Raw genomic sequence first — 21,326 nt, 5'->3', positions numbered from 1 at the left:
ATAAAAACATTCTAAAAGTTGATGTTTGTAAAGGTCAGAGGTCAAGGCTGTTTGGGGTACGATGGAGAAGTTTGGGAAGCTGCTTTGTAAGGCGTCATCCTGCAGAACAATGATGAGACCGATTTGTTGTTTTTTCCTGGGTTATAAAAAGTAGTGATGGTCCTGAAGGTGTGAATCTTCCGGATGAATTAATTTTCAGTTGATAAATTGAATCCCGTCCCTTTAAGGCTGCAAGTTTGACCCAATATGGAGTTTTGATGCTCAGAAGAGCAAAAAGTGTTAAATATTTTCACTGAGTGCTGCTTTGAAAATAAACCACGCCTGAGCTAAGGGAGCCAAACTGGACTCCTGAAGTCATCCCACTGCTCACACACACACACACACACACACGCACACACACACACACACCTGAATACAAACACACACACCAATACAAACACACACACACCTCTCAACACACAGACACCAGTGAAGTAGACATCTGACTTGCTGCTTTATCATGCAGAGGTGCCAGAATGCTCTTGACTTGATCCATGAAACGATGAGCCAACGTTGACTGTCTGCTGTGTGTGTGTGTGTGTGTGTGTGTGTGTGTGTGTGTGTGTGTGTGTGTAGGCGTGCATCGGGGTGTGTAGGTGTGTGTGTTGCCATGTATTTAGCCTCGGCCGGCGCCGGCTGCAGGCTCAGCCTCGGCATCAGGACAGCATGAAGACGGTGGTGGTTTTCACTGCGTTGGCCTTGTTCTGGCAGCACAGTCTGGTTACTGGGCACGCACTGGGACGGCCCTCGCTTCCCAGTAACCTGGACCAGTTAAAGGTAGGAGAACCAGCTCAGAGCCACTGTGGGTGGAGGGTTTTTGGCAGGGGTGTCCAAACCTTTTGTCAAAACCGACAAGTCAATAGAACTCACGGGTCAAAAAACACCCAACCCAAATTTAAATAAATAGAAATATTAAAATAAAAACAAGCAGTAAAGTTGTTTGATTTTGTTGGGGTTTTTTTTTTTAGAAATAATCCAAAACTTTAAAATCATTTAGTACATTTTCTGTAGTAAAAGAAACTTAATTTCAAATCTTTTGGGCTTGATTGAACAAATTTATTCAGTTATAAGAAAAAGATCTGAGTCACTTTCTGTCAAAACACTTGCTATATTTAGCAAAGCTTAACAAATTAAATAAAAGCAGCAAAGTCAGATTTTCAGAAAAAGTCAGTTTACTTTGTGTTCTACTTTATATTTTCTGCTGTAAGAAAATTACAACATAAACAACATAAAATATTATTTTTCATCAGGGTAATAATTTTACCCTCACTAGGCTAAATTTGTGTTATTCTTGGGGGGCCGCCCAAAATCACTCCAAGGGCCACAAATGGCCCCTGAGCCACACTTTGGGCACCCCTGGTTTACGCTTCGATGGAGCTAAAAGTGAGATGGAAACGGGCTTCATCAGTCAAATGTTTTCTTAAGGCAGCCATGTTGGATTTTTTTTCCTGTTTTTAGGTGAAATTTTTATTCCATTTTAAAATATTTCTCTGATATTTTCTGTCCTTATTGCCAAGTTAAGTTAATGACGCAAAACATACATGGATGAATTGGATTCGTTATGGTCTTGTGACTATCGGGTTAAAATAATATATATATATATATATATATTCATATTTAAACTGTCAGTAGCATCATTTAAACTACTAAAAAGGTAATTTTGTAAAATTCGGCCATTTTGCTGTTCATGTTGGTTAACCCAGAACGTCGACCCAGTTATGGCCTTACAGTGTAAATGTTGTTTTTAAATGGTAGCACAAAAATTATTATTATTATTGTGATGAATTGATGACAAACGTTTCTTCCTGTGACATCTGCTTCAAGAATAAGTCATTGTATGTATAAATAGTATGTAGAAATTTAATGTAGAAATTAAAAATAATAATAGGATATCTATATTAGGATATGCATTTTAAAAACAGTTTCTATTTCTATTTGCTTTATTTCTCTTTTCTCTCTTTCTACCAAAAACTGGATGATAAAACTCTCCACTCTGGTGTTTTATAACAATTATTTTTAAGGACATTTTTGCTTACAATGATCTCATAATTAATTTCATTTGTTGTTTCTTTTATTATTATTTTTTTATTCATTTTGGATATTTAAAATGTGTTCAGGTTCCAGTGTTAATTACAATTTAAAGTTTATTGATTTATGAGAATTTGTTCTTGTTGTTATTTTTGCCATTATCATAACTTTGGTTGAAATGGTCTGAAAAAACCAAAAACAATATTATTGTTTATTGCAATAATTTCTGGGACATTTAACATCCAGCATAGCTTGTTACTGTGACAGAACTACTTTAAACCACAAAAACTTTTCCTCAGAAACGTGAAGAAAAATAAAAGAAAGCTCAATTCTTTTAAGAATATAACAGAAAGATATTTTTGTCCCTCAGTGCGGAAATTAATGTTTGTCTGCTGCAAATGAAAGGCAAAGAAAAGCATGCAGATTCACATAAAAACAGCAATAAAAGCAAAAAAGAAAATCAGGTTATGCAAATTAAACTTTCACAAGAAAAAACTGCAGTTACAATAAAACAACATATTCAGGTTCTAAACAGTCTAAAATGTACAATTAGTGTAAAAAGAAATTTCTAACAATATAATCTAAAACTGTTTAGATAAAAGACGGGAGGGTTTAGAGTTTAACCGCTGCTGAAAGGAAGGACCTTAGATAACGCTTCTTGGTGCACAGAGGATCTCTGATGTCACCATCGACAAAAAATAAATAAGTGGGCTGGAAAAATAATGTGCGTAAAGAAAAAAAGCTGAGTATGACAAAAATAATGGAAATAAAAGTAAATAATGACGATTTATTCTAATTTTCAGTCTTTCTGGATGATAAAGATAAAGATGTTAGTTTTTCAGACTAAAAAACATCCTGAGTTTCTTCCACAAAAATAAAAAATAAATCTGCAAGGCTGGAAAACCTGATATTTATGTTACTGTTTAAATGTTTCACTTTGACAGAAAATTGATATTTAGTTTACACACAGCAGCAAAAATCCCAATAAAATTTGTTTTAAAACATTTTTCTTTAGCAATATCTATATTGATTCTAGACCTGTCACAATAACAAAAGTTACTGGACAATAAAGTAAATGTCAATATTGTTGTTTTGAGACCATTTTCTAGTAATATAATGCTACAAATAATGCAGGAATTAATCGATTTATTGACTATTGTAACATAAATAGTAGATTGTGCCTCATAATTTGAAGCGTTTTTCTCTGAATCAGATTAACTTGGAGCCGTTTTTACCTCTGCAGTCGCTGCTGGAGCGGATCGAGGAGACTCTGGCTGACGGAGCTCAGGAGGAGTCGGATTACGAGGAGCCGACCCGGGAAGCCGAACCGAGCCGGGACGGGAGCCCGGAGCAGCAGAACCGGCCGTCGGAGGCGAGTCAGCGGAACCGGCTGAACGACCTGCTGCTGAGCCTCAGGAAGCGGGCCTCCAGCTGCTTCGGCGCACGCATGGACCGGATAGGAAACATCAGCGGCCTGGGATGCAACAGCGGCAGAGGTACCACACAGGGTCTACGTCAGGGGGGTCCAAAGAGCGGCCCGGGGGCCATGCGGGGCCCTCTGATGGATTTTCAGTGGCCACCTGACTTTAATTCAAGAATTAAGCAAATCTGGCCTGAAAGCGTAGTTTGAACCGAGGTGAACTGAGGTGGCCGATCGCCGATCTTTAAAAAACCTGACCTGTCGGTTCTGATTCTGGCCAATACCAATTTATATTTTGTCTGAAATGTTGCTAAATATAGCAAGAAAATGGATGAGTTGGTTTACTCCGTCACTTTTTATTTACTTAGCTCAACATTTAACTAAATATGTAGTTAGCTCTGAGCTAGCTACATGTTGTACAAGAGCTACATAGTTAAATTACTTACTAAACATTTGTTGGGAGCGGAACATTTAGTTAAATTAAATGTTTAGCTTATCAACTAAATGCTTAGCTTCCTAATAAACATTTAATTGGGAGATAAATATGTATTTTGTACACTAAATATTTATCTTCAAATTAAACATGAAATTTGTAGCTTTATGTGACCTCATTACCATCATTAGTTTTCATCTTCTTTTGTACAACATTTAGCTAGCTCAGAGCTAACTAAACATTTAGCTAGCTCAGAGCTAACTAAACATTTAGCTAGCTCAGAGCTAACTACACATTTAGCTAGCTAAGAGCTAAATATTCAACTAACTCAGAGCTAAATGTTGTAGAGCTAAGTCGTTAACTTGTTCATTAAAAATATTTAGTTGGGATCTAAATATCTAAGTGTTTAGCTTATTTTGTACACTAAATATTTAGCTTCTAACTAAATATTTAATTTGGAGCTAAATATTTAGTTTGCTAACTAAGTATTTAGTTTGAAACGGTGACATTCATAAATTAAATAATAACATGGAAATAAAATGACTTTAAAAAATTTACTTTTTATTTTTTGAGAAGGTAAATATCCCAAATATTGATGTTAAGTTTTGTGTAACTTTATGAACGAACCCCCATACTTATAAACCTCAAAACAAAAATGGAACTAAAACTTCCCCTTAAAAGGTTTATATACTCTCCCAAATATCCATAAATAATTTTTCTGTGTTTGTGTTTTTCCCTCCAGGGTAGCCGGATGGATAGTTGGATTATTATGAGCCTGAAGCCATGATTCTGTCATCCTGCTCCGGTGAAAATTGATTATTGATCATGTAAATATGAGCGGTTCACCAGTGGTGTGTCGTTTTTACTCTGTGTGTCGTTTTCTAACACAAACGTAAAATTAAAGGTAAAAAGAAAGAAAAATACTTGTATATATATATATATATATATATATATACTGTATATCCATCCATTTTCTAACACCCTGGTCCCTAGAGGGGTCGGGAGGTTGCTGGTGCCTCTCCAGCAAACGTTTTGGGCGAGAGGCGGGGTCACCTGGACGGGTCACCTGGACGGGTCACCAGTCTGTCGCAGGACAGACTGGACAAACAACCAAACACACTCGGAGAATTTAGAGAGACCAATTTACCTAACAGTCATGTTTTTGGACTGTGGGAGGAAGAGAGAACCAGAGAGAACCCAAACATGCAAACTCCGTGCAGAAAGACCCCAGACTGGGAATCGAACCCAGGACCTTCTTGCAAGGCAACAGCTCTACCAACTGCCCCACTGTGCAGCCCTTTGTAGTTTCATTTAATTTAATTTATTAGTTTTAATGATGTATACAAAAGTAAAAACATTGTTCATGTAGGATCTATAAATGACACTGAAATGTTAAATTAAATGAGATGCCCACCATGAAAATGTTTTACTAGTGTAATAATTTATAATGTTTTCTTTTGTTTTCATCATAAATGCGTAAGAAGCATTTATTGATCAAATGTGGAAGTATTCTTGTTGCTTTGTTGAAACTAAACTAACAACGAAAACAGTTTCCTTAAACATGGTTTCAGTTCTCCTCATGTTTAATTAAGGATACAAACTAAATATTTAGATTATTTATCTTACTAATTAAATATTTAGCTTCAAACTAAAGATTTAGCTGAACAACTTGAGGTTTAGTTTGGAGCTAAATATTTAGCTTGCCAATTAAATATGTAGTTTGAAACTGTGACATTTATAAATAAAATTCTGTTATGACAGACTAAATAATAATTTGTGAACTAAATATTTAATTAAAAAGCTAAATAAGACAAATTTAAGCTTTGTAATATTTAAGAAGAAAACTAAATAATCTAAATATGTAATTTAGCTTACCTAGCTAAACTAAATAATTTTAACTAAATAGTTTATTTAGCTACAATTGTTTACAAACAAAAATATTTGTAAACTATGTTTAGTATAAAAACTAAAAATATTTAGTTTCTCCACTGTATAACTAAATATTTAGTTGTAAATATTTACAACTAGATAGTATATATTTAATTTAAAAAATAAATATTTAGCTTATTTAGCTCGCTTATTAAATATTTAGATGTAAATTGCCATTTACAAATGAAATTCTGTTATGTCAGACTAAATGACCCCAAATTATTGCTGTTAGTTTATAACTTTACAAACAACAATCAAACCACTTTAACTTTCAGTACCGCCAAAATAAATGTCCTGATTTATTTCCACAAAGAGCTGGGGGGCGGGGCTTGTTCTGCTTTTACACTTCATTGAATATTTGGAAATGATTTCAGCTTTTATGGTTTAGTTACGTTACATAAATCTTCCAGTAATGTTAAAATTGACATTAAATCTCCATATGTCCAAATTAATACACGTTTTTAAAGAATGTCCTAATTTTTTATGACTGTATGTGATATAAGATATTACAAACATAGTTTTATTATCCTCATTAGCTGACTGTTCTTCATGTAAATCTGTTGTTGATTTGAATCCACTTTTATGTGTCTGATGAATCTGAAGATGAGATTAAACAAATTAAATAAAGTGATTCCAGAAATCAAATCCTGTTTGGTTTCTATCATCATGAGTGTCACAACAGAAGGGAGACGCAATAAAAACAGTAAAACTGTTTAACAAGATTCAGAGATGAATTTACAGAAATACTGAAACACAAAGCAGATTTCAAGCAAAACAGAAATAATCAGCTTGACAAAAACCCAGAAAATACTGACGCTACCTAAAGGATGAGATATAGATATAAAAAAGGGCAACGTAAATTTCTGCCAAAAACTTTTAGAAAAAAAAAGAAGAAATTTCTGAGTATGAAAGGTTGAAAATTTGCTAGAAAAAAACAGACATTTTCTGAGTTTTAAGCATAAAAAATTTTCAACTTTTGTCAACATTTTTGAAGGTTTTCAAGTTTTTTCTAGAACATTTTTTTTTGGCAGAAATTTGCTCCCTTTTTCCTCTCCAGTCAGGCCGCTGTAGATTAGAGCAAGCTGAGTAAATTTCTGCCAAAACGTTTTTTCCTAGAACATTTCTGGGACTAATCTCAAAATTTCAGATTTTTTCTAGAGCAACTTTTCAAGTTCATACATTTCCTTTCTTGTTCTAAAAAATTTTGCGATCAATCTAAAAGTTTCTGAGGCTTTCTGCCAGAAATGAACTCCTTATCTCCTCATCTTCAGAGGCCGTAATTCGCCGCCATCGTAGGTGTGACTCTGCTGCCTGAAAGCTGCTGTGGATCACGTTAAATAAAACCGACGGCTGTCAGATGATTCGTGCTGTAAGTCTGTTTGTAATTCGGACTGAATCTAACTGCATCGGACAGGCACTGAAAAGGGAACGCCACTGTGGGTTTGTAATGGTGGGACTGGGAGAACTGGTCTGTCCACCCACATTACATCTGGAGCGACGGCCGACAGCTGCATAGGTAAACCGGCCTGCACTCAACATCCTCCCACATCCAGGCGTTAAAAACTGGAGAAAGCTGCAGATTTTCCTCCTGATGGGAAGTAAATGAGAAATAAATTCAGCGCAGGGTCTAGAGCGGAAAACCTGCAGCGGGATTCAGATACGATCGAAGTCGTTCTGATCTTCTTGTCGCTCTGGGTAACGTTCCACCATTAACCGGCCCAGAAACACGTCGCTAAGCCAACAACATGGCCGGAGCGTGGGAGCGTGATTTAAGGGAAGACTGAAGGTTACGATCAGAATCATTACAAATCAGTTTCTTTATAACACAAACCCAGATTCTGGATCTGAATTACTGTCTTCAGATCACCAACCCGACACAGAGGGGAGCAGGACGGCTGACTTAGTTTGTTTCTCTTTCAATGAATTAAATGTCAGCAGCTATTAGTTTATCAGACAGCTCCCCCTGGTGGTGAATTCATTTTATTACTGTTTCTGTGTCCAGGCTGAAAAACAGGACAGGATGTCTTTGCTGGAAGAGTTTTTCCTTTAACAAAGTTTTCTGCTCTGGTTCAGACAGTTAGTTTTTACACACTGGTTTTTATGGGCTGCTGTTTGTAAAGTTAAACATTCAAAAATTATCAGCAATAATTTGGATTATTGTAATAAGAAAAGGAATGGGGGTCATTATTCAAAGTCATATTTTCACCTTGTTATGCATTATTTATGAATGTCATTGTTTCGAACAAAAATATTTAGCTAGCAAGCTATTTAGTTTAAAGAATAAATATTTGGTTTTGAACTAAATATTTAGTTAGCAAGCTAAGTAAGTTAAATTTTGTAAGTTAAATAAATATTTAGCTGTAAATAAATATTTAGTTAACAAGTATATTTAGTTTAAAAACTACATTTTATTTAGCATGCTAAATAATTACTTTTAATTAGCTAATTATTTACTTTTAGTAACAAAATATGTAGTTAGCAAGCTAAATAAGCTAAATATTTAGACTAAAAATATTTAGCTTTAAGCTAACTAGTTTGCATCTAAATATTTAGTTAGCAGACTAAATACTTTGTGAGCAAGATAAATCGGCTAAATATTTAGCTGATTTGAAGCTAAATATGTAGCTCTAAACTAAATATTAAGTTTGAAAGCTAAATGTTTAATAAGAAGTAAAATATTTTTGCTCCACAGCTAAATATTTTGGACAATATATTTAACTCTGGGCTAAATGTTTAGCTCTAAATATTTAGAACTAAACTAAATATTTAGAGGTTGTGCAGTGGCTGTTGCTGTAGATCCAGTGGTGAATGTGTTATTTTCCATTTTGAGTAGATTCAGCCCCGGGAGTCACTTATAAACCTAGTTAAATTTGTTGGTAATAAATGATGGTGCAGGTGCAGAAACCACCCATATCTGTGGAGATATTTTTCAGATTGTGAGGAAACATTCCTGCTGCAGGTCATGCTGACTGCCTCACCCTAACTGGCATTCTACGGTTACCAGATCAGATCGCATTGCATTAAAATTGGATTAAATTGGGATATATTAAATTGGATTTGATCCTGAACCTGACTGTTCTGGATTGGGTTGAATCGATTGGATCACATATAAGTGGATAAGAGAGGGAAGCTGCGTGAGAAACCTTCTGCTGTAAAGTGCTGCTTTGATAATAAATTCAGGTTAAATTACATTAAGTTACGAGTCCAGAGAGCAACAGAGAGAGAGAGCGTGTTGAAGCTGCAGTAATCCTGTGATATAAACCTGCTGAGCCTCTGCATTCAGCCTCAGTGGGAGATAAAACCAGGCTGATAGCAGATGGAGCGTCGGCAGGTCTGAGCAGCACCCAGCAGGATGAAAGGTCCGCTCGCTCTCTGCTGCTTCCTCCTCCTCTCTCACACCCTGAGCCCAACGAAAGGTAAGAACGGCATCTAAATCTATCCCACAGCAAAACACCTACTCAGTTCAGTTCCCTTCATTTGTTTGTTTTTAGCAGGACAAATTAATCATTTTTCAGGGATAACATAAAAAACTGCCTTTTAGCTAATCTTGGCTTTTTTTTACAGAAATATTCATTAAAGTGTCCCTAAGAAATAACTTAAATTTAAATTTGTTGTGTTTTTCAAACTGCTTTATCTTTGTTACTCCCACTTTCATTAAAAACCTTCCGTGTGATCCAGTTGGTGTTCGTTTTATTTTTAATCATCATCATCAGAAATTATGATCTCATTACTTTAATTTAATCACGCTAGACTGCATCTCATTCCCTTTAATGGTTTAGTTCATTAAGCACCAGCACAAATGTACAATTAAAGGGGCTTTTTTGCATATTTAGGATGAAGATTTGCAAAAAGAAAGAAAAATAACATTTTCATTTCAAATAAATTACAAATGCTGTGGAGTCTGTATATTTTTACACATGAAATCAGAAAGATTTCTTGCAGGACACGCTGTGTGTACGATAGGAATGTACACAAAGCCAAAGGAGACATTTAAACCATTCCAATCAGTTTGGAACCAGTGGAACCAGTGCTAGCTAAAAAAGCTAGTTCTGCTAAAGCTAAAGCGCTACACCAACTTGGTATTTAAAAGAAGCTAAATACTATGTTATGATTAACTAAAAAGCTAGTTCTGCTAATCCTAAAGTGCTACATAATGCTACATAATATTTAGCAGAAGCTAATGCTAATGTACTAAAGTGATAACTTAAACTTAATTCCTTATTAGTAATTTAGAATTTATTTGAAAAATGTTACCTTGTGGAAGCGAAGTGCACTAAATGTTTTCTAAGTTAGCAAAATGCTAAAGTGCTCAACAAAAATGAGCTCCATTATTGGCGGATTAGTGGAAGAGTTCATACAAACAAACACAAAGATATTACTTTTGAGGACTGATGCTAACCACCAGTGCCCCCTTACCCCTCCTGCACTTATTGCTGACTCAGCAATCATTCTTTGTTATTGACCATTTGTAAACTATGTCACTGATCACCTTGAGGCGCCATGATGGATCTTCAGAAGTTACATAGCTAGCTTAGAAACCGAGCCAAACCATCTCCCTCTTCATGTTTTTATGTTCTCAAGTCTCCGACTTTGTCTGACTTTATGCTACAGGAACCTGTCCCATCATGTCATAAAGACGTTTCCTGATTTAAAAAGTCTCGATGCTAATCAGTTTTCTTTTGTACATGCTAGGCTACATCTTATGTATCTTCCTAATAATGCAATATTTGATTGCGTTTTATTAATCTTACTCACTTATGAAGTAAGAACATTAATCTTCTTACCTTGTTAGAAGTGTAAAATCCGTGAATACACCAAAGGTTGACAGTCCTTGGGATTATCAATCTGTCCTTGTTACAGGAATAAAACAATTTACTATAAAACAACGATAAAAGTTTGACTCGCACCCATCTTTATTTGTGCAGCCAACCGCGTATCACTATGACTTTTTTTTTTTTTTTTTTACAGTGAAATAAATTAAAGAAAAGCGGCATTAGGCGACCATCTATCTGTTTTTGACTAGACTTAACAGTGTAGTACCGCGGTTTGTTGCCCCCTAGCGGTAAGAACAGATCCAGGAATAGTTCATGGTAGGCCAACTTATTACAAACGGGACTTATTATGGTCTGCCTTTCAAATTAAGACAATTATCAACGCTTTCAAACTCTAACCAAGAATATCATGAACAGAGTTTGTTTTGATGTCCGTCACGTTCACAGGCGCTTTTTATGAAACACATCTTTGATTAAATCTTTTACAGCGAAAATTCAAATCTGCTTCTGGGTATTTCTTAGATAAAGATGTTAGTGTTTGATTTATTATAAGTTAATCTGGCTGACTTTATGGCTGGGGTTTGTGTGGAGACAGCTTTGTGCCATCAGAGCAGGACTGTTCTCTGGTGGGTTACCTAACTCTGTTTGGAGATGTTCCTTTGGGGATAAAAGAGTCCATTGTCTGACTCTGAGCCATATTGCTTATGGTAATCTGTACTTTCAAGTGATTAAATGCTTGTGGCTGTTGAAATCACAAAGTGCATGGATGTTAATCCCCAAGCAGAATCCACAGATTTTCTGCCCATGATCTTGGACTCTAATAAAACCCAGACACCCGTCTCCCTAGAGACACGATCACTGTCCAGGATCTCATCGGGAATCTTCTGGTTCTGATCCAGTTGGCCTTACCGCTTCACTAAGTAATGCCTTCTAATGAGATGTCCCGACCATCTGAAGGATCAGCAGCTCGACTCCGTGTTAGCTCCTTCATCCACAGGAAGCTCCATGTGGAGCCGCTGGTTCTCCTCACTGAAAGGAGACGTTAGACCAGTGGAGTCCAGAGTCGGTCCTGGAGGGACAGCATTCTCTCCCTGGGGGAGTAACTACCTTCTCAGCATGTCGATGTTCTTCTTAGGTCTGTCATGAGCCATCATTTGATCCAGGAAGAGAACTAAAACATGCAGCATGTGTCGGTCCTCCAGGACCGACCTGGACTCCACTGCATTAGAGGAAGTTCATCCATCTGATCTGGATCACTTTATCTGGAGGATTTCATTACTGTCCCACTAGGAGTGGATGGATGGATGGATGTGTGTGTGTGTGGGTGGATGGATGGACGGATGGATGGATGTTGCTGCTGTCTGATCACTGACGTCACATGAGGAGACAACATGGCCGCCCTGCAGATCAAGCCTCTTCTTCTTTCACCATTTCCCATTTTACAAGGATTTTGTGTATTAGACTAATGTGAAGTAATGCTAAGCAAAATCTGAAAAGTGTGGCAGACATTTTTATTCACCAGTAGTGATCTTTTTGGGGTTTTTGCCCATTTTTCTACACAGAAGAGCTCCAGCTGAGTCAGATTGAATGGAAACCGTCTGTGAACATCAATTTTAAAATTTTAAACAGATTCTCAGCTTTGACTTTGACTAGGCCATTCTACGACATGAATGTAAACGTTTCCAGTGCATTTCTGGCTGTATGTTTATGATGGTTCTCCTCCTGAAAGCTGAGCCTCCATCCCAGCTTTCTGCCTCTAACAGTTTTTATTTCAGTTTTGTCCTGGATTTAGCTCCATCCTCAAACTCTCAAGCCGCACTTTCGAGATTCCAGATGTGTAATTTTCTGTATAAAATCCCATTAAAATACAGTGAAGTTTGTAGCTGAAGCTCATGTCTCCCTGTTTAAATCAGTCGTATCAGTTTCTAATGTTTCATTTCCAGATTCCCAAACGGTTTTTATGGGTAAATAATTTTTTGCAGGTTGCTGGGAACTCTTTGACCCCGTTTGGAAATGTTTTAATCTTTCTTCCACATTGTTTGTGTGTCTGGAGAGGCCAGAGATGGGCAATGCCCGGCTCTTTGGATCAAAAGCTCTATGAGGATTAAGAGGAAAAACATGGGAGGAAAATAATCTGCAGCCGCGGTGACATCATGGTTCAGCGGCCGGTGCTGCGGAGGTGAGGCTGGCTGCCGCGTTGCTCTGCAAGGTGACCTTTGTTCCCAAGGTCAAGGTGGAGAGCCGGATATTGATTCACTCCTGATGAAAACAAACATCTTGTAGCTGTAGCAGAGAGGCAGAGGAGGAGTTCTGAAAGGCATTGTCTCAAAATCAACAGATTATTACCATGGCAACAAGACACCCACACTGAAACACGGTGGTGGCAGCATCATGATCATCTATTGTTGCTTTTTGTCAGATTTAACCCTTAAGTTATGTATTGGATAACGTGGTGTCTGTAAGTTTCTCAGGTGATTTCCCACCTGTTTGTGCCTCACCTGCAGGTTACCTGATCGTTTCCATGGATCCCCTCCAACCTGTCGTCATCGGCGACACGATCACGTTAAAGTGCAACTTCCAGACGGACGGCACCCTGAGAGAGATCGCGTGGTTTCAGGTGAGCATTCAGCATAAACGGGCTGCAACGTTCTGGCCTGGACGTTTGATTTGATCACATTTCTGCCTCCAAACTTCAGTTTGGTCATTTTATGTTTTCACAAATAAAATCAGTAAAATATGAGAGTGGCCCATGTGAGGAAATTTCTTCCATTTTTGGTTCCACACATGAGAAGACAAGTTTTATTTACGACCAAATCATTCAGCATTCAGCTTCTATGCACCACAAATCTGGAACAAACTTCCAGAAAACTGCAAAACAGCCGAAACGCTGAGTTCCTTTAAATCAGGGCTAAAAGCCCAGCTGCTTAGAGCTGCTTTTGAACCATAATAAATGAAACATTGACCAACATATTTTGATGATGACACTCATCAAACTGTAATGTTTGTTTCTGGTTTTCATAATTGTTGTTTTTATTACTTTGTATTTTTTTATCTAAAGCACTTTCAGCTGAAATGTGCTACACAAATACACTTGATTCGTTGATTATCAGTTCATATACAGAGTTTTTAATCCTACATTATTCATTATTGACCAAATTATTAGTAACAACTCACATTTAAATACACTAGTCACCAAATCAGTTCACGTGAATAAACTGGTGAGTTCCCTCTAGGTTTTGAAAACTGAATAAAACTCATTCCCTTTCTTCTCTTTCTCATGACAGAAAACTAAATGTTTTCAGTTTTACTCCTCATTGTTTAGGTGAAACCAGCGTTTTTGTTTTAAATGGTTTTGCTTTGCAGGTAATTGAAGGAGGCAATGCCAAGCAAAAGATTTTCACCTACGATTCTGTTTACAACACGAGTTTCTCCAACATGGAGGAGACAAACAAACGAGAGGAACTGGTTTACCACTCAACAGTTCGGTACGAATGGCTGACAGGGGTCAATTACTATTATTTAACACAATAAAAACAAAACGATGGACGTAGAAGATTTGGTCCAGTAACATGAGGTCATTTCCTTGCTAACAGCCTCCCTGAGGTGCAGCTGGAGGATGACGGCCTGTATGAATGCCATGTGGGGATCTACAGCAAAGGCTCCAGAGATCAGCTGATCGAAGCGTCTGGCAGCGTCACGCTCTCCGTTATCGGTTCGACTTCATTTCATCTTTACTGCCACACATTTTAAAAATGGTTAATATTGAGGGAAAACCTTCATGTCTCTTATAAACAGTAAGTTATAACATTTTGTCAGAGCAGTTCAGTGTGAAATGAACTTTGTTTCAACGCAATGTCAGAAGTTACAGCGAGGATGAACATGGACGACGTGGGAGGAAATGACATCAGAGCCTGTTAGCAAGCTAGCAAGTCAAGCAAAATATCTAGCTTCAAATTAACTATTCAGCTAGATAACCATTTAGTTCGCTAACTAGCTTGCCAACTAAATATTAGCTTCAAACTAACTACTTAATTAGCTAATTATTTAGTTAACATGCTAACTATTCAGCTTAAAGCTAATTTTTAAGCTAAATATTTAGCTTCAAATTAATTAGCTTGCTAATCAGATATTTAATTTGGAGCTAAATATTTAGCTTGCTAACTAAATATTCAGTTTGTAGATTAAATATTTGGCTTGTTAATTAAATATTTAGTCTGAAACTGTGACATTTATAAATGAATGAGTAATATGGTAAAAATATGCAGAAGATAAATATACATACACCAAAAAAATAATTTGGGTTCATTTGTTAAGTGAACCAAAATTATTGCTGTTAATCCTCGACTGTGTAACTTTGCAAATGGCCTCCCAGACTAAACTGATGTGAAAACCAGTAAAACCTTTGTGGGAGTCCGTGTTCGGGCTAGCCATTAGCAAAACATGCTGAATAACAAACTTCTCAGCTTTTTATCTCATTTCTAGTGGGAAAAACTCACAAATAGACGTTAGAGATTCAAAAAGCTCTTAAACTGGTGGCAGCCATTTTGGACGGTGTGGTGTAGGGATGGTGAGAGTGCTGCAGTCTCGTCTCTCAGCCTGTAATGTGGGTATAAATCCCCTCCAGTGTGTGAATATATTTGTGTTTTCCCTGCAGTTCCCCCCAGGTCTATTTCTGTGGCGGCAGCCAACAGTCCCGCTCCGTTCAGCCGTTACGAGGCCAAGAACTTCACCCTGGTTTGCATTGTTACTGGAGCAAAGCCGGCTCCCTCGGTAAGACGGATCCGTCTGCTGTTATCGCTCCCCAGATATTATTGTATTCCAAAAAAATCCAGTTTACAATCTATTTATGATGGTGGAGAGAAATGAAAAGCGTAACAGAGCAAATGAGAGCCTGGCGGGTAGTAATGAGTTCACAGCTGGATTTGATATGAAACCAACACACACAGAAATGCAGCCTGAAGCAGATAGAAAGTTTGAAATTAAAAAGCTATTTGTGGCTGTGGTCTGTACCCTGCGCGACCTCTTTGCCAAAGTATTCGGCATTAATACCGGAGGATTAGCAAACAGCTGCATTTGTGATGAAATCAAATCCAGTGGCAAAGAAATTCAGCTTTCCAAAATCAGTTATGATCGACATAAACTAATCTTATTCTCACAGAGATTAATCTAATAACCTATTTAATGTTTTCATTTTTGAATTCAGCTGCTAGATATTGTTTATAGGGCAGCTGGAGCCATCTTCGGTCCTGACTGGGTGACAGGCAGGGAACTCAAACAGCTTAGAGCCCCGTTCAGCCGCTCTAAGTCCGGTTCGTTTGGGTTAGTGTGAATGATAATCAAACTTTGGTTGAAATGAACTCTGGTTTGGTTTGGATGCATATCTGAACACCAAGCAGACCAGAGACCGCTCCAAAAGCAGGAAGCGGACTGTAGCACAGGGCATTCTGGGTAAATACAACCAAAACAAACATGCTAGCCTATCGCTAGCAGGAGAAATGGCTCGTGATTTTTAGTCAAAGACTAAAGAGAAATCCTCCAACCGCTAAAATCTGACGCCTCCATCTTGTTTCCATCTGGTGAAGAAGGAAGTTGCTCTCAGTGTCTGGTTGTCGAGTTCTCAACCAGTCCAGTTTGTGTCGTTTCCTTCAGTGGTTCTTGGTGCAGCGCCCCCACAGGCCAGGAGGGGAACAGGTTGCTCAGAGGGTTTGGTTGGTTTGACTCAGAGCAGAGAGAAAGAAAACCACAGCAGCTGGAGGTGGAGCAGATGATGAAGTTTTGGGTCCAAAAGAACCGGGTTTACTGGACTATCAGGTGTGAAAGCATTCTCAATCCGTCTCCAAAGGTCTCTTAACTTTTCCAAACCTTTTGTCTTCCAGGTTTACTTCAAACGGGACGGTGAGCTCATTGACGTGTTTCCAGCAGCTCGGTATTCTTCCTTGGCGGGACATCACAGTAAAGCCTCCAAAAGAAACCAGAGCATGACCCAGGTTCTTCCCAGAGGAGATGTTGACGACACCAAAATCCAGAAGTCCCTGTCCCTGCAGAACCAAGCGGGGAAAGTGGCCCGGCTTAGAGAGAATGAGACGGACAGCTTGGAGCAAGGCGGGGAGGAAGCATCCAGGTTGAAGCTGGAGTCGACCACAGAGGGCATCCCAGAGACGGTGGTGAGCCGGGAGTTTCCCCGCTGGGTCCAGAGCAGTGACCCGCTCTACTACTTCCAGCACTGGCAGCAGGTGGCTGGCGACGGCACCATGGAGGCCAGAGCCATGCTGACCTGGAGCCTCAACCCCCAGCTGGATAACGAAGCCCTGTTCAGCTGCGAGGTCAACCACCCCGCTCTGTCCATGCCCATGCAGGCCGAGGTCACGCTCAGTAAGGTCACAACTCAACACCAAATCTCCAGACACTCAACGCTTCCAGCGCCTCAGAAAAGTCTCTACTCCAGTAGTGACCGGGGCTAGGGACCATAACGGCCAGAAAGTATTTTAAATATTTGAGACCCCATTGTTGCACACTTAATAATTAGTTAATCAGTGTTTTTTCTTTTAATTGTTGACACGTTGGGCGCCAATTTGGTGGAAAGTGAGAAAGTGGCTAAACACAAAGACAAATCATCACACCGGACACCGGATGTCTGTGTTATTTGGCCCAAATAAAGCCGACGTAACTTTTGTTCTGCACAAATGACTTATTCTCACAATGTTCACAGAAACCCACTATCGCTGAGAGCATTTATACCAAAAACAGTTCATGGTTGTTGAGTTCTCAACCAGTCCAGTTTGTTCCTGTCAGAACCAATTTTTACCCATCATTTTTTAAAATGATAACGTATTAAACTTAATTAACTTTGAGATGAGATGTGAAACAGTTCAGAGGAAATCAATTCTTTTGCTGTGGATCATTTGTATAAAAGGTTTGGGGAATTAAAGCAGGTTTTATTTTCAACCTTTTATTTTCCCACTAATGAGTTCAGAAGCTGCCTGAAGTGCTCAGTGTCTGGGTTGTTTGTGCAAATGAGTCATTTAAAGGGCTTGAAGCAAAGGAGACACACACACACACACACACACACTAGTGTTTCAAAAAGGGCAGTAATGATTTTATTAAGGGCGAATATGTGCAGCACAGATAAAGCAGCTATTTTAATTGTTTTCTGGTGTTTTTCAGATATTATGCTTCTACAGTTAGGGCCAAAAGTATTCATACTTCCAGCAGATTTAGATTCATGGTGACCTTTAACCTAGAAGTAATACTAACTAAACTTTCAGATATGTACTTTCTCAGTTTCTGTTTCGCTGTTTCTCTTTTTAATGAAGCCGCTAAAGGAGCTACTGCTGATATTAACTTCTTTAGAAACTGATCCTGGATCAGGTTTGCCATTTCTTTTGTTGTATTTTTCCTCTCCACTGTCGCTACATGCATGCTTTACGTGCCAGGCAGACAGTTTGAGGTTGAAATATTTCAGTGCGGTCCTTTTTTTCCCTCAGCTGCTCCCAGAGGACCCAAACTGTCCACCAGACCCAGTAAGGCCAAAGTGGGAGACACGGTGCGGATTTCCGTCCAGGGCTTCCAGCTGGGACCGTCTGCTGTGAGTTCCTGACTCTAAAACGTCTCTGTGCAGCTTGAAAAAGTAGTAATACAGAACGGCTGTGGAACAACTTCACTATCGCCAGGATAAGTGGTAGATGTCAGCATGAATGAAAAAGCTTTTTTCTCTCCCTGCTCCGAGATCTCTAATGACCCAGAAAACGGTTCTGGATCGGTTTGGTGCAAAGCGATAAACGTTGCCCTCTTCACTTTGTAGGGAACAATTATGAAGTAGCAACAGTTTATAGAGCTTCGAAGATCCAGCTTTTATTTTGGTAGTTCACTTCCTGTTAATGGAAGTGAATTTGCCTGTTAGCTAAACATTTAGCTCTGTGCTAGCTAAACATTTAGCTCTGTGCTAGCTAAATAATCAGCTTGCTAACTAAATACATACCTGGCTAAATAAATATTTAGCTGGTTAAATAAATATCAGGTTCTTAGGTAAAAATTTAAGTTATGACAGAAAATGTAACCCAAATTACTGCTGTTAATTTTTGACTGTAACTCGAGTTAATTGTCGACTTGGTGGAAAAATAAATTAGAAATCAGTTTTAGAAAGAATTTCTAGTGTCTTTCAACATGTTTCTTTGACCTTTGGTCACATTAATGTAATGAAGATGAATTTATTTAGTTAGAATTTAACCTTTAACTTTCAAAGGGAATTGACTGCACTGTTTGTTATTTAGGGCATCAGAGTAAAGGGGTTGAACTTGTGTCCACAGACCAAGGTGTTCCCGGAGCCTCTGCTCACCTGGACTCGGGTCGGTGGGAACCTGCTGGACGGCAGCGAGAAGCACGATGGGAGGGAGCTGGTTCTGGAGCGGGTCCCCGCTGAGCTGAACGGATCCATGTTCCGCTGCACGGCGCAGAACCCTCTGGGCTCCACCGACACACACACCCGCCTCATTGTGTTCGGTGAGAACCGCTCAGAACCGGCCCAGAACCAGCTCAGAATCGGGCCACAAACAGGTTTTACTTTGTGTTACAGAGAACCCAAGACTGAAGAAAGGAAGGGAACATTTTATCGGTACGTTCAAGAACGAAATGTGATGCTGGCTGTGATTGGATGACCAGCCTCATTTATGACCTAGTTAAAGTATAAAACATTTCATTTGAAGCTGAACATTTAGCTTTCTAATTAAATAACACATTGGAGCTTACCAACAAAATTTTAGCTTACTGGTTTAAAATTTAGTTTGCTGATACATATTTACCTTGCAAACTAAACATTTAATTTAAGATAAATATTTAACTTTCTAACTAAATGTTAGCTAACTAGTTTAACATTTAGCTTGGACATACATATTTAACTTGCTAACTAAATATTTAGCTTACTAATAAAATATTTTCGATGTAAAATAATAGCTTGCAAACCAAATAATTAGCCTCCTAGTTAAACATTTAGCTTGTAAACTAAATTTTAGTTTGCTACAATTACATTGGATCTAATAGCTTGCAAACCAAAATAATTAGCTTGCTAGCTAAATATTTAGCCTGCTGACTAAATATTAGCTTGTTAATTATTTAGTTTGAAACAATTATCAATAAATCTTATTTTCTCTCTTATGTCTGGCTAAATAACCCAAATTATTGCTGTTAATTTTTCACCATGTAACTTCACAAACTGGAAGGAAATGAGTGGAAATGAAGGAAGCAAACATTTAACATAAAACTAAATCAAATTTTCCATTTTTGATTGGAAATGTAGGTGACTTGTTAAATGAAGAATAAAAGCATTTAGGCTGATTTAAAGGTAAATCATGTTCTTGTGTGCAGCTCTCAACGCAGCGGCCACTCGGCTCTCCGTCACACCGAACCTCCTGGTTCTGCTGAGCTTCGCCTGTGAGCTGACATGAGCCGAGCGCCGCGGCTCCAGCAGAACACCAGCCGGTCAGGCAGACCGGACCCGGAGGCTCAGCGGACTCAGGAGCTGCAGGAGTCAGGCGGCTTCGGCAGGGTGTGTGTCCAGGAACCGGCGCCGAGTGGGACCCCGGTCCGGAGGGCGGATCTGGACAGACGGGTTGAACTTTTCATCCTGGACGTCAGCCGGATCTCAACTCTGGACATTTTTTCCAGGATTACCGGACCCGGATTGCCAGACCTGACAGTTTCCGGCCCAAACAGAACCTAAAACCCGGTCAACTCCAAAACAAAACAAAAAAAAGAAACAGCCCAAATCTCAACTTCTGTAGAAACTCAGGTTAATATCACCAGACATCTCTGCCTGATAAAGGCTCGTCAGGGAAGAGGAGTACATTTCCACCAAAAAACTCCTAAATTTCCTTATTTTTCTAGTAAATTTCTAAGATTATTCTAAACATTTTTCAGTTTCAAAAGTTGAAAATTTTGACTTTCACCTATTAGCTAAAGATTTGGCTCCAAGCTACCGGTGAATAAATAGTGGCTTGCTTACTAAATATTTAACTTGCTAATTATCTAGTTTGGAGCTAAATATTTATCCTGCTAACTAAACATTTAGTTGGCTAACTAGATATTTAGCTTCAAACTACATATTGGCTTGGAGCCAAGTCATAGTTTCAAAAACCAAATATTTTCAACTTTTGGAAGTTTGAAACTTTTGGAGTTTGAAAAGTCTAAAATTTTTGACTTTCAAACTCAGAAATTTTGAAGTTTCTTTTCTAAACCATTCCCCAAAATTTCAGAGTGTTGCCTAATTAACCTTTGACTTTTCAAACTCAGAAATGTCCAGGTTTTTGGGCAGAAATGTACTCTTCTTTTTAATCTATCAGGGCCCTAATAGCAGTCGACAGTTTCCAGCAGTGACGTGCGGTGAGGTTCATAGCTGGTGAGGCACTGACGTCATCAGAATCAGATTTGCAAATAGATGCATAGATTGACAGCAGTTTACAGGTTATGTTTCACTTCTGCATCCTTACACATACAAACCTTTCAGCTCCGGCGTTGGTCTTCCTTTGGTTATTATCTCCTGCTTCGATTGAAAGTCCACTTGAGAAAACTTTTTTAGTGTTGTAATGTAGTCATCCATGTCGAAAGTCGGGATAAGCGAGAGGAAAAAAATCACTATCTCTATTATAATCTATCGCTGGACTTGACTCGCTTCCCGAATCGTTTAGCCTAGCTCGCTGTCACTTACTCGGCA

The 21,326-nt window shown here is 38.5% G+C and overlaps 2 protein-coding genes across 3 annotated transcripts; both read left to right on the top strand.

Annotated features, from left to right (window-relative positions):
• The first annotated feature begins 675 nt into the window (after positions 1–675).
• On the top strand, positions 676–5,107 carry nppa (natriuretic peptide A). The gene is made up of 3 exons (XM_028011196.1): positions 676–816; positions 3,311–3,563; positions 4,663–5,107. Exons 1-3 carry the CDS (start codon positions 706–708, stop codon positions 4,665–4,667), a joined length of 369 nt encoding a protein of 122 aa, XP_027866997.1. The 5' UTR covers positions 676–705; the 3' UTR covers positions 4,668–5,107.
• A 3,258-nt stretch (positions 5,108–8,365) lies between these two features.
• On the top strand, positions 8,366–20,365 carry LOC114140327 (immunoglobulin superfamily member 21-like). Of its 2 annotated transcripts, none has more exons than XM_028010106.1 (10): positions 8,366–9,265; positions 13,126–13,238; positions 13,985–14,106; positions 14,215–14,333; positions 15,276–15,391; positions 16,498–16,993; positions 18,106–18,206; positions 18,928–19,120; positions 19,194–19,232; positions 19,982–20,365. In XM_028010106.1, exons 1-10 carry the CDS (start codon positions 9,202–9,204, stop codon positions 20,059–20,061), a joined length of 1,443 nt encoding a protein of 480 aa, XP_027865907.1. In that variant the 5' UTR covers positions 8,366–9,201; the 3' UTR covers positions 20,062–20,365. The 2 variants fall into 2 exon arrangements, with proteins under 2 accessions (XP_027865907.1, XP_027865908.1); XM_028010107.1 differs by having other exon boundaries at positions 8,368–12,800.
• Positions 20,366–21,326: the final 961 nt, after the last annotated feature.

Source organism: Xiphophorus couchianus, chromosome 24 (genome assembly GCF_001444195.1).
Source record: "Xiphophorus couchianus chromosome 24, X_couchianus-1.0, whole genome shotgun sequence".
Taxonomy (NCBI): domain Eukaryota; kingdom Metazoa; phylum Chordata; class Actinopteri; order Cyprinodontiformes; family Poeciliidae; genus Xiphophorus; species Xiphophorus couchianus.
The sequence above is the reverse complement of the archived record's forward strand: the minus strand, read 5'-3'. Positions and strand labels throughout refer to the sequence as shown.

Bases quoted from the DNA above. Each gene is read 5' to 3' on its own strand.
- nppa (XM_028011196.1), top strand. From the start codon at position 706: ATGAAGACGGTGGTGGTTTTCACTGCGTTGGCCTTGTTCTGGCAGCAC. The intron at 817-3,310 runs GTAGGAGAACCA...TTACCTCTGCAG, and splicing joins GTAACCTGGACCAGTTAAAG to TCGCTGCTGGAGCGGATCGA.
- LOC114140327 (XM_028010106.1), top strand. From the start codon at position 9,202: ATGAAAGGTCCGCTCGCTCTCTGCTGCTTCCTCCTCCTCTCTCACACC. The intron at 13,239-13,984 runs GTGAGCATTCAG...TTTGCTTTGCAG, and splicing joins GAGAGATCGCGTGGTTTCAG to GTAATTGAAGGAGGCAATGC. The intron at 15,392-16,497 runs GTAAGACGGATC...TTTGTCTTCCAG, and splicing joins GAGCAAAGCCGGCTCCCTCG to GTTTACTTCAAACGGGACGG.